Source organism: Cetorhinus maximus, chromosome 25 (genome assembly GCF_964194155.1).
Source record: "Cetorhinus maximus chromosome 25, sCetMax3.hap1.1, whole genome shotgun sequence".
Taxonomy (NCBI): Eukaryota; Metazoa; Chordata; class Chondrichthyes; order Lamniformes; family Cetorhinidae; genus Cetorhinus; species Cetorhinus maximus.
The window spans coordinates 24564749-24577701 of NC_135903.1; the positions used below are offsets into that span (position 1 = coordinate 24564749).

General features: G+C 39.7%; 1 protein-coding gene across 1 annotated transcript in view; it reads left to right on the forward strand.

Annotated features, from left to right (window-relative positions):
* itga3b (integrin, alpha 3b) overlaps positions 1 to 11958 on the forward strand; it is a 160908-nt gene extending 148950 nt beyond the window's left edge. The window contains exons 23-26 of the mRNA XM_078529632.1: positions 938 to 1036; positions 2763 to 2888; positions 6523 to 6664; positions 11008 to 11958. Coding sequence (XP_078385758.1) covers positions 938 to 1036; positions 2763 to 2888; positions 6523 to 6633 — 336 coding nt within the window. The 3' untranslated portion in view covers positions 6634 to 6664; positions 11008 to 11958. The remainder of the gene's footprint in view (positions 1 to 937; positions 1037 to 2762; positions 2889 to 6522; positions 6665 to 11007) is intronic.
* The last annotated feature ends 995 nt before the right edge of the window (positions 11959 to 12953 follow it).

Sequence of the window (12953 nt, forward strand, 5' to 3'; positions counted from 1 at the left end):
TTTGTTCTTCCTTCTATTACATCGTGACCAAGCAGATAAAGGTGCCTTGGTACCTGATTAAACTAAATCCAATGATTTCTGAGTCCATGGAGCAGTGTGATAATTTCATTATCAATTTAAAAATTAAAACTGGCACACAGACAATTGGGTAGTCAAGATTACATCATAAGAATGGCTAACAAAGAGTGTTAAACCGAGAATGTAAGTTTGAAGTACCTGTAATGGGTTGAGAATGTAGCTTAACTCTTGTAGACATCATTCCTGATCAGTCAGTAAAGAGCAGCTTCCTTCGGGTAGTACACTGACTTCTAAAGCTCCAATATGGTGCGCAGGAAGTGTGTACGTTTCCAGCCTGAAGTCTGCTGCCTACCATATTGGGTAAAGATGAAAAAGCACATCCACTAACCCCACCTATAAGGCCTGTTTGAGGTTACCTCTCTGAGACTGGTTTGCCCTGATGCATAAATCTGGGATTACCTGCTACTCCCCAGCAAGAACATAAAGAGTGCTCCTCTCCACACCCAATTTAAGGAATAATCGCCACTTGTTTTTTGCTTGCCACCATTGCCGCAGTCACACCCATGGATCTACTCCCGGATCCCATTACTTTAGGGCCACTGCAATGCTAGGCACAGCCCGATTTTGCACTTATCTTTTCCAGCTCCCTGGCTCCATTATAATGAGACCTGAAGCCAAAGATCAGCGGAGGCTCAGGATTCACCATTCAGACACGGAATTTATTCTTGGCCTTCTGTATGCTGAAAAATGGGCTCACCCAAAAATTCTGCTCAATATCTGTTCTTTCACAATGAATACTGGTGACCTTCAATTTTTTTTAAAGTCTGATTACTCCCTGGTGCATAATGATTAAAATTTCTGTGTGAAGGTTCACTTAATAATTTAAAAATCCTTCTCATGTATTTTTTTGGTATTTTAGGAATACAGGGACTACAGTCGGATTATTGTACCCGTAGAGGCATCCTTGCACTTGATGACAAATATTTCCACAATCAAAATGACACAACCAGATGTGACAGTGAGTTCTTTCAGATTTTCTTCTTGTCAGTAGAAATTTGGAACAATTGGGGATCACCCTTCATGTTTGTTAATCCTTTAGTGTAGTAAAACATCCCAAGATGCTTAAAAGCAGCATTATTAAACAAAATTTGACACTGAGCCACATAAGGAGATATTTGGACATGTGACTAGAGGTTGTATTTTAAAGGAGGAAAGAGAGGCGAAGAGGTTTCGGGAGAAAATTCCAGAGATTAGGACCTAGGCACATGAAGGTACAGCTTCCAGTGATGGAACACTTAAAATCCAGGTGGGGGTGCAGGGGCTGCACAAGAGGTCAGAATTCAAGGAGATTGTGGAGGGTTAGAGAGGTGTCAGGTCATGGAGTGATTTGAAAATGAGGCTGCTTCCCACATGGTGTGAAGTAACGAGTGGAGCACACTGGTGCATTTCCTGTGTGTGCCTAAAGAGGTTGAAAGAGGGAGATCATGACATCTGATGTCAGCAGGCTGATGCAATGCACAAAGACTAAAGTTGGCCAGGAAACGTCGCCCTTCTTTACGCCTGAAACAACAAGCATTGGGAAGCAGGATGGGCCCTCTTCTGGAGCTATTTAATGGGCCACCCAGCATGTTATAGCTGAGGTGCTTTTGACTTACTTGTGCTCAGGCAAAGTTGGTGAAAGCATTGTGCTGAATTGCTGGTGGCATTTGAAGCTTTTCAGTGACCACAAAAGGCTGAGAATTACACTGCCTTGCATAGGTAGGGGGCCAATAGTTGCAGTGCCATTTGAGCAGAACATTGCAGAGGATGAGGCAGAGAAGGGAGCCTTTGGCAGGAGGGAGGACCCAGGTTGGAATCCCACCAGATGGTGAAATTTGAATGCAATAAAAATCTGTAATTAAAAAGTCTGGTGATCACCATGAAACCATTGCCAATTGTCATAAAAATCCATCTAGTTCATTAATGTGCTTTAGGGAAGAAAATCTGCTTACCCAGTCTGGCCTACGTGTGACTCCAAACCCACAGCAATGTGGTGACTCTTAAATGCCCTCTGAACAAGGGCATTTTGGGATAGGCAGTAAATTCTGGCCTAGCCAGTGACACCTACATCCCATGAACAAACACAAAAAAGAACTTGGTCTGTAGCCTTATAGATTACAGCACTTCAAGTGCAGATCTAGCTACCTTTAAAATGAGTTGAGGGTTTCTGCTGTCACCACCAAACCAGGCAGCAAATTCCAGACACCAATCACCCTATGGGTGAAGAAGTTTTTCCTCATGTCCCCTCTAATCCTTCTACCAATCACATTAAATCTGTGCCCCCTGGCAATTGACCACTCCGCTAGGGGAAACAGGTCTGCCCTATCTAATCTATCTAGGCCCCTCATAATCTGTATATCTCAATTAAATCACCCCTCATCTACAGGATCAAATATTTTCATGTATGTATGAATATGTTTATATGCATCTCATGGAGAAATAAACCAGAGTGCCATCATCAGGCCCTCTACTGGTGAATGCTGCAGAATTTACTTTCCATAGTATGATGTGGCAATTGTAGACTTCTCCTGAGTGATGAGCACAAGTAGGAAAATCATAAGGTTTAAGGGACAGTAGACTCCAACAAGTGTCAAAGAGGTGTTTTATTAAACTTTGCCATAAAAAAACTGGGTGTAGGTGAGGGTGAATCCGTCACTAAAACTTTCTCATGAATTAAGCTTGATTTCTGTTTTTATTTAATCCAGACATTTCTCTATATTGAGTCCCAAGTTAATGATGAACCGCCTTATGAGATATCAGAATGGATCATTATAGTAGCAGTGCTGGCAGGAATCATACTGTTGAGTCTGATAATACTTTTACTATGGAAGGTACGTTGCATTTCATTTTCATAGATCATTTTGTGGACCAAACTCAAGGCTCAAATTTAGGCTGCTGAAGCCACTTAAGCTCAGAAAGGCCACAGACACATGTGAGAATAATTGGCATAACTGCAATCTGGAGACATACCCTCCCTCCTTTTGCATACAAGAGATTCTTGGAGGCAACTATTTACACAATGAAAATCAAGGAATCTAATTCTATACTTGGACTAGACTGATGAGTAGTCATCCTCCCATGACCACAGATCTGTTTCTGGTCTCTGCCTGCAATGTTAATTTGAACCCTATAAACTAGTGTTTCTGATGCTTGAAATATTAATCATTGGCTGATTTATACAATCACTACAATGTAAGGGGAAATTTGAAGAGGCATATAACATGAATGCCACCAGGTTACACTGTTGCTAAAAGTTAGAATTATCTTCTTATCATTTTGTTTGCCTTGTTAATCATCATGTGCCACAAGGTTGTTTTCGGGACTGGTCTCTGTCATTATTCCCAAATCCATTTGGCATTAGACTAAAGTTCAAAATGAAACAAGCTACAATATCATTATCATTGCTTTGTAGGTAAAGAGCAAGATGATTACTCTTATTACCTACATCTGGAAAACAAAATTATGACCTGAATCTTGCGTTCGTCGGGCGTGCATGATTGGCGGGCCCAGAAGCGAACGTGAAATTCATTTCCGTTCGCAACAGGCCCCTGAATGCAATTTCAAGCTGGCTGGTCAATTAACCTCCAGCCAGTGTGAAATGTGCGATGAGAAAGGCTCAGCGCTGCTGAGGGGCATGCAGAAAGAGGATGGTCGCCGAGAGAAGGGAAGGTGTGGGTTTGTGCTCCCTGATGGCTGCTGTGCAGCTGCCTCAGGGAGCTGCAGTAATTTGAAAATGAAATGAGCTCAAGACACTGCTGCAAACTGTGACAATACTGCAAAAGCAATCACCTGGCAGCAGACTACATAGATCATCCCTCAGACGTCTTTTATTTTATTTAACCCAGGACATTTATTCCCGCCTGGATTTAGTTTGTAGTGAAAATGTGAAGGCTGCCTGGCCGTTTGGCCCATACGCCAACCGTAAAAGTGGACAGGCCACGTAAAATCGCTGACACGTGGCTCCTTAATGGGCTTAATTGCTCGCTTAATTGTCAGCAGGCACGTTTCTGACTCTTGTGCGTGCCTGTGCCAACCGTAATGTTGTGCACGAGCACGATGACATCGGGACACACACCTGACGTTTTCTCATGCGATTCCAGGTCAGGCACGCGCCTGCATGAACAGTGTAAAATTCTGGCCTATATCTCTAGATGGAAACTTTGTTGAAGTTCCTGGCTGCCAAATGATTACTTTGCACATAGTGCATAAACAGCCACTCAAATCAATTTAACCTGCTGATACACGAATGGATTGCATTGATGTCGAAGACCAGACAACATTTTGTCTATTTAGTTTACTTGAAATATGGCTCCTAAAGAAAGTAAAGTTTGATTTTATTAAACCATTGAGCTATTAAATACTTAAGCTATATAATGTGTTATATTAAACAGATATTTTGTTTTAGGTGATTGTCCTATAAAGGTTTTAGTTGTATTACATATCTCATTGCACTCGATTGTTCAGTCATTAAGTGTAAACATTCTCGGTCAAATGAAATGCTGTATGTGCGACAAGGTAAAGGTCAGTGTACTATGGAAGATCTGGCCATTCTATTAATCAAGTGTTTCATCAGAACATCTGCATAGTAGATTAAAACCAACTAGAAGCTTGTAAATCAAGAGAAAGGGAATGCACCCAGCTATTGTGAGGCCATTATTGTCATTGCTAATCATTTGTGGCCAATCCACGATCAAATTTTGATTGTGTACATGTTTCAAATGACTGAGCAGATTATGTTTTTAATTTATAGCAGAAATTGAGAGCAAAGTTTGGTGCAATTAAAAAATTTAATTTACCTTCCTCCTCATAATATTGTTAGAAATTTTGCTCTGTTGATGTTTGCGGTGATTTCCGTTTATAAGTAGGATTTGTATTAATATATTTTCATAACAGAGACAGTTCGAATGGCATAAATCTGTACTAGAGAAATTCTCCATCTTTTAAAAACTCTATATTTCAGATGGTCATCTACGAAGAGTTGTCACGTTGCCTGATATCTTTTCATCTTCCAGTTGCTGGTTACCCAATTCCAATATAGCTTCTGCCTTTTCTTTTAAATTAAGGTTTGACCATTAAGTGAGTGTGTAAAGGGGCATATTCTAATTCATTTGATGCTGGTATGTGGGGAAGATACACTGTTATGCAGTATCTGCTTCTTTCTGAGTATGGAATAACTCATTCATTTCCAGATTAGCTCCAATATAGTAAACTGGGAGAGATCGAGATTTAGTAATTGAGGTTGCATTTTTTTTCATGGAATGTGGATGTTGCTGGCAAGACCAGCATTTGTTGTCCATCCCTAATTGCCCTTGAACTGAGTAGTTTGCTTCAGAGGGCAATTAAGAGTCAACCGCATTGCTGTGAGTCTGAAGTCACATATAGGCCAGATCGAGTAAGGACAGCAGATTTCCTTCCCTAAAGGACATTAGTGAACCAGATGGGTTTTTATAACAATCGATGATTGTTTCATGGTCACTATTACTGAGACTTGATGTTTTAATTCATATTTTTTTATTGATTGAATTTAAATTCCACCAGCTGCCATGGTGGGGAATTGAATCCATGTCCCCAAAGCCTGAGCCTCTGGATTGCTAGCCCAGAGATATGACCACTACGTCACCATCACCCCCTAAACCGTTTGCAGCTTTTTTAATTCAACAAATTATGTAAGGACAACAGCAAAATGTTAGTGCAGCATGAAGGAAGGAGTATCAAAGACAAATATGAATGGGATGGAAATAGTTAAGGGTGATGTAGGGAGACTTGAGTTGTACTAAACTCAACATTTACCATATCCAACCTATGCAGAGCAGCAGTCCACAATTGGATATTGAACAACACAAACAAAACAATAAAACACAAGTCAAACAAGGTAGCGCTCGAACTTTTGATAGTGTTACAGCTTGAAAAATGCATCTAGTTCTGGTCACGAGAAACAAGACAATCATTCAAGCACTGGAGGCAGTGTAAAAGAAGATCTCTAGTTTTGACACTGAATTATGAAGAAAGATTGGTGAAGTATTGATTTTTCATGCTAGAGAGGAAGCATTGAAAGGTGATCTTAACAGTTATATAAAAATGTTGACTGGATAAAGAAACTAAACCAGGAATGCTACTTCAAATTAAGTTATGGGAGAACTACAGAAGGACACATGTTCAAACTAGTAATGATAACTTGAGGGCTGATGTTATGAAATTCTGGTTCACATAAAGAATAGCCAGTATGTAGAACAGACTTCCAGATAGATTCATGGAAGCAAATACCCTGGAATCATTGCAGCATCCAATTGTTTCTTCAGTGGAACATTAGGATCTTACTGGCTGAAAATATTAAGATGGCCCAAATGGTTTTCTTCACCCGCAGTTATCTTGTGAACAAAAAGTGTTGGTTCCTTTAAAGTTTTCTTTTGTAAAACAATCTTTGATTTGTTGATCACTTTAATTGAATAACTTCCTTCTTTATAGTGTGGTTTCTTCAAGAGAGCGAACACACGAGCCATGTATGAAGCCAAAGAGCAAAAGGCTGAAATCAAGATTCAGCCTTCAGAAACTAAGCGGCTTACTGATGGCGACTAATGCTGGCCAACCTCGCTTCCTGCACTTTTTGGTAATACACAGTGCAGTGACTGAATAGGGTGCGGTAGGGAAGTGTTTGGGGATTTATTCTTGTAAAAAAAAATGAAATAGGCTAGATGCCTGTTTCCCTTAAAATATTATCTACACCAAGAATAACCATTAATATAAGTTTTTTTTTCTCAAACCTGAAGTTGTTGCAGTTATGATTTAACTTCTACTTTATTTTCTTCCACTGAAAAAGTGTTGTAGGATTTCCAGTCCCCCCCCCACCCACCCCACTCCTAAAAGAACAGATTTATCTCGAGGAATGAATTGCCCTCATTCCCTTTTGTGATTTGCCCAAGAAGTTGAACTTGCAAAATTGATGGGCAGGAAAAGACCAGTCAGTCCATCAAGAGTGTTCTACACATCATGATGGCACTTCCCATGGTAGCCTTCATGGTCCAATTTTGCTCCTTTTACTGCTGCTACCTTGCCCAATTTCAGACAGGATAATGGAGAAAAATTCATCCCTAAATGTCAGCAGGCTATTGAATAGCAAATGGAATCAATGAGCCTGATTCTGACCTCACCTAATTTCCATACACTAGACTCTTCAAGAGTGGTTATTGGATAGTAACTGGGAGTGGGAGCTCTGAGACCAATTGTAGTGTCCTTCCTGACACTGGGACTGTGATTGGCTAGCTCAACATCAGCCAGGCAAACATTTGTCTTTTATATCACTAATAGCAATTTCTAACTTTTTTACTGGTTAAATAATTTTCTTCATGAGAAAAGTGGGTAATGTTCATGGAAATTCTGTAACCATTTGAATATGAATTATGATAGGAATGCTCACTTTTAAGAAAGTGATTACTTCGATCATTTCCTTAAAACCTTTTCTATTTCTGTATTTTTGTGAAGCTGAGATTTGATAACCACCACAATGCTAACCAACTACTTATTAAATGTCACAATGCTTTTTTCTGTGCCCAAAAAAGCTGTTGGTGAAAAGACTACTTTATTCTGTTTAATATGCAACTCTCATTTTCCTTCCCTTTTCTCTGTGTGGAGTGGGTTAATGCTGCGCTCTTTTTTTTTCTAACAGCTTCCTGGTTAATCTAGTTTCTTCTCTAATTTACTAATTGTTTTTATCCTCCTACTGATATATCATACTTTATGGACTAAACATATTGTCTGATTTCTCTTCTTAATTACAGTGATTTTTATTGGAAACCTTTTCATTGTGGATATTAGTAGTTACTAACCTTTGATTTTCCCTTTGCCTTCCTGTATACAACTAGAGGAGTGAATGACCAACATCAGCTGTTCTGGCCTGTAGCACACAATGAGCACTTTTAAATTTGAAATTTTCCAACTAACATGGGACCATTCTAACATCAACATGCTGCTATATTGCTCCATAATAATTATTCCATCTTAATTACACATAGTAAATGCTTACTATCATTTGAAATGATCGACACAGCTTTGCTAAATCCATTGTCATATCCACTACGGTACATACATCAACAGGTGAAAAGTTTTCTATTGGTCGCTTTTTCCCCAGTGATTTTTCTTTTTGTGCATCTGAACCATTTGGACGGAGTGATTACAGAAAAATCGGGCAGGAAAAAGCACATGCCCTCGAGCCAGTTCAATTTTCTGTACGTTCATTTAAATGGATGAAAAATTGGGTAGATCAATTATGACCACATGCACTTATTGTCTTCAAATTGGAAGTTATGTGGTCAGTTACATTAGCCTCCCGTCTTCTCATCCCCAAATCCACCTATTCCCCAGCCTGATCCCTGTAATGTTCTATAATTTCTGCTTCTATTCTCCCTAGCCCTATCAGAATTGGGAACTACTCCCTTGAACCTTCCTGACCTAGCTTCTGATGACTTAACTAGCCGTCCATGACCATTGCTCACTGACATTCTTATCTGATAAAATGGGGGCGATTTTAACCTCCAAAAACGGATTGATTTCAGTCAGGTATGGAGTTAAAATATTACAGATTTCAAATCCGATTCTATCAACCTTGAACCCACTCACTTCTAGTTTTAATGAAGACAGGATGTGGGGCAAATGACCCAATACATTCTCAGGAGGCAGATCAGTCATTGAAACCTTTTAAGGAGGCATGTTCCTCTATTTTAACGAGGGATGGAATTTAATCCAGCCCATCATGATGGGAAACATAGTGGCTGGGCCCTGTTAATCGCGGGAGAGGCCGAATGTCAGACTCCCAGCGGTGGGAAGAGTGGACCAATGTAGGAAACATGCCTGCTCATGTTGGGGTGTCAATTAGGCTGATTATTAAGCCAGTTGACACCAATTATCCCTGAGCCCACCGAATTCAGTGGTAGCTCAGGGATTTAATGTGAGTGGCTTGGCTTTCCTGTGCTTTCTGAAGGTCACCAGGCAAACCCCAGCCTGATGGGCATTTCACTTGGTCAGGGCTCCCACACAGAAGCGACCTGGGTTTTCCACGGTTCTCTAACTGGTGCCTGGGATCTGTGTCCAGAACATTAAATTCTGCCCTAGGTTTCTATTTTTAACTCATGACGGTTGGATTTCCCTGGCTTCAGGAAATATGGCAGGCGAGAGGATTTGGCACATAGGGCTGGATCTATAAGCTGCTTTTACAGCATTTCTCGCGGGCCAGAGGAAGCAAAAAGATTTACTCCAGGTCCAACAAACTCACCCTTTACAACCATCCCTGGCTCCTGATTTCCACAATCTACCTACCTCTCCCCACCCATGGGTTCACTGAGCAGTCCTCCAGCCCGGTTATCACCAACATTCATCCCACGATTTCTCCACCCCTCATCACCAAACCTAACTGGTCCTGGCCACAGCCTTGACTGGCCGTTATATAGCAAACTAGGAAAAAATAATTAAAACGCCCAGTCGTTAAAAATGCAGGGCCATCAAGGAAGCCCATATTTCCAGGTTTTCTGTCTATAACTGCTCTCCTACCCATTCTGAAAGCATATCACAGTAAATATAGGGGCCTTGGTATTTCCCTGCTGTCATCACTCACCTTAAAAAAGCCTCTTCTATGCAACCATTTAGCTGGGCTTTCTTAACAAGGTCCTTAAGTCCCTTATTCACATTCATCTGCAATCATTCTCATCTCTCCCACCACTTGCTATTTAGATACCTACAGTCTATTTTCCATTCCATCCACAAAGTTTAGATATTCAAAAAGGTAAGACAGTCATCAATTTGACTCTGACCATGATGCATTAAATCTTGTTATCCTCTTCAACCTCTTCACATGCTTTCATGTAATTAACTATTCAATCCTCCTCCCCTGCTTTTCCTCCAAGGTACCAATGTTCCATGGTTCTACTCCTCTACCTGGTCAAGACACGCAGCATATTATCCTTACTCCAAGATTGCATGCTTCTCCCTTTCTACTCTCTCTGTTGACAAGCATCAGCTCAACCTTATTATATGATACACTTCTCCAGTATCACTATCAATCTCATAACCATTGCTGTACTAAACATAAAATCCCACATCCTATCTACCACGAAGTTTGCAGAATTCCACCTCCATAACCTTGCCTACCTCCATCCCTGCCTCACTCACACAAAGAAGTTGTCATGCCTTTGCCACCTCAAGACTTAATTAACTCCTCACTGGTTTCTCAAGCACCACCCTACAAAAACTTTCAACTCATCTAGAGCCTGCATTCTGTTCCGTATTGGTTCCACTTTCTGATCATCACCTGGCCTCTCCATTTCCACTGCCTCTCCATTTTCTAGAACAATGATTTGAAAATTGCCCTCCTTTTTAAATTCCTCTATGGCATTGCCCTATCTGTAGCCTTTGGTACCCCTGTATCCCTGGGCACAATCATACACTGCTCTGAATCTGTATGTACCCACTCACTCACTATCTCTGGCTAAATCTTTAGTGATCATGCCCCTGCACTCTGGAAATCTCTTCCTAACACCCTCAAGCTTGCCATATCTCCTTCCACCTTCAAAGCCACTGGAAACTTGTGTCTTTCATGCCTCTCCTAATTCTTGACTGATAGCCTATCATCCCAGCCTACCTGTCTGCAGGTGAAGTGTCTTGGCACATTTTGCTGCATCAGCTGTATAAACACAAGTTGCCTCTCCTAACAGTCCACTTGAGATCAATTAATGTGCAAGGACTGGTAACCAAATCTAGTCTGCATGACTCTGCTACACTTTTTTTTAACCAACGGATTGTTAAGGAGGCCCATCCTCTCATTATCTGATCTTCTGAAAATGTTGGTTATCCATAGTTGACACACGCTCCCAAAACAGTAGTTGTATTGGTCAATCACTTCTTTGCAAACATTGTAGCTTTAAATGCATAAAATAATCTCTCTTGTGACCTTTCCTTGAGCAGTGTGGCTTCTTCAAGAGAACACGATACTACAGGAGTATGCCAAAGTATCATGCTGTGAAGATCCGCAAAGAAGAGCGCTACTTTATCACGGAAGGCTTTACAAAGAAGAAAACCCAGAAGAAGCAATGGGTAACAAACTGGAAAGACAAAGACAGTTACTAACAATTGCTTCTCCCTGAATTGAAGGGGCCACACTGCTGCGTTCAAATATTTTTCTGGCTAATATTACAGGGAACTGGACCAGTGTATCAACATTTCTGTTCACATTAGTTTAGTTCTATTTATAATAACTTATGTTTCAGTCAAATGCAAGATTTTTTTTTATGAGACAAAGTTTATAAAGCACAGTGGGAACATGTCTTGATGCCTCTTGAAGTTGATCTTTGAGCTACTGATAGGTGCAGGAACTTAGTTTTCCCAGTGGGCTGAGATTGTTAAGATTTCAATGCACTGAAATATGGGGGAGGAGAGGGGATAAAAGTACTTCATGTTAAATATATTGTCATGTAATAATTCTTATTCTAAAGTAACATGGGTTAAAGTTTAATTTATTGTGTTATAAAGGGAAGAGAGGTCCGTTTGAAATACAGTTTGGAGGGTGGGAGGTACTTTAATTGAAAATCAGTCGAAGAGCCCTTGCAAGAGTTACTGCCAGCCACAATTCTGTATATGAGAACATGAATTCAAATTATAAGACCAACTTGGCCAACGCTAATTTGATATCTGGTAATCTTACATTTGTGCTGTTCGTGTTGCATATCCTTTTTCCTGGCCACACTGTACTTGCAATACAACTATTTCCATGATTATAACTTAAGTGTGATGGTCTAGTGTATGACCTTTCCCTCTGTGCCCTACCTATTGAATAGCCATTGCAGATTGCAATATTTAAATAAGTTTCAATTCTGTGACATCAATATGCAATTATTAAAGGAGAATGAGAAGTACAAAGATTTTTTTTATCAATTCATTTCTATAAATGAAATGTCAAACTTTTGATATCTCTTTGATATCCAATGAAATATGGTACTGTTTTCTTTAAAATACAATTTATATTGTAGTGATAAGGGTGCCACATATTGAATGTGCATTCATTGACGAGATAGCAGTGGGAAATATTTGATATTTTCTTCCATCACTTCGGTGTTGAGGTACTAATTGGGATTGTAGATCTGTCATTCATTGCCTATCAAAGCAGCAGTCAGAACAAACTAACATGATGGAAAGAAAGTGTCAATCATATACCCACTCATTCCAATTCAGTTTTTTTAAACACATATAACTGCTTATCAAATAAAGAGCCTTTATTATTTAAAGATATAGCTATTGTGACAAGCTGAGTGTTTGTGCATGCAGTGATTGAACCAAAAACATTTCTTTCTCATTTGGGCAATCACAATGGCAATCCTCATCTCCAGTAGTTATCAGCAGGAAAGGAAGCTTCCAATACTAGGACTATGTACTTTTTTCCTATATTAGATGGCCAGAGTCAGTTGATGAATATAACTTTGTGTGTGTTTATATTGCACACATTTGCATAAAAGGTGGTGACAGAATATGTGAAAGGAGCAAGTGTGATATTGTTTATATAAATATATATATATAGAGAGTAACTGAAAGATCTGGTGAAAAGTTACTAGAAATTACTGTTGCTGACATTAGCAGCTGAATGTTTAACTTGTATGATATTGCTCCTAATATTTTAAGAGATTCCAAACCATTTAATTCAAACAGGTTAGCATTTCTGTTAAAATACAGGGCAAAATAGGTGTTCTCACCAACAGTAATTACAATTTGTAAATTGTGCATGCGGGACAAACATATTTGCTGATCTGGCCCTTGGGATTGCTAAAAACTCCAGTAAATGCAAACATTTTGGTTCTATCACAAATATCTTGCTTTAGTTTACTTATGTATTTTATAATGTTATTGGTAATCTGTAACCA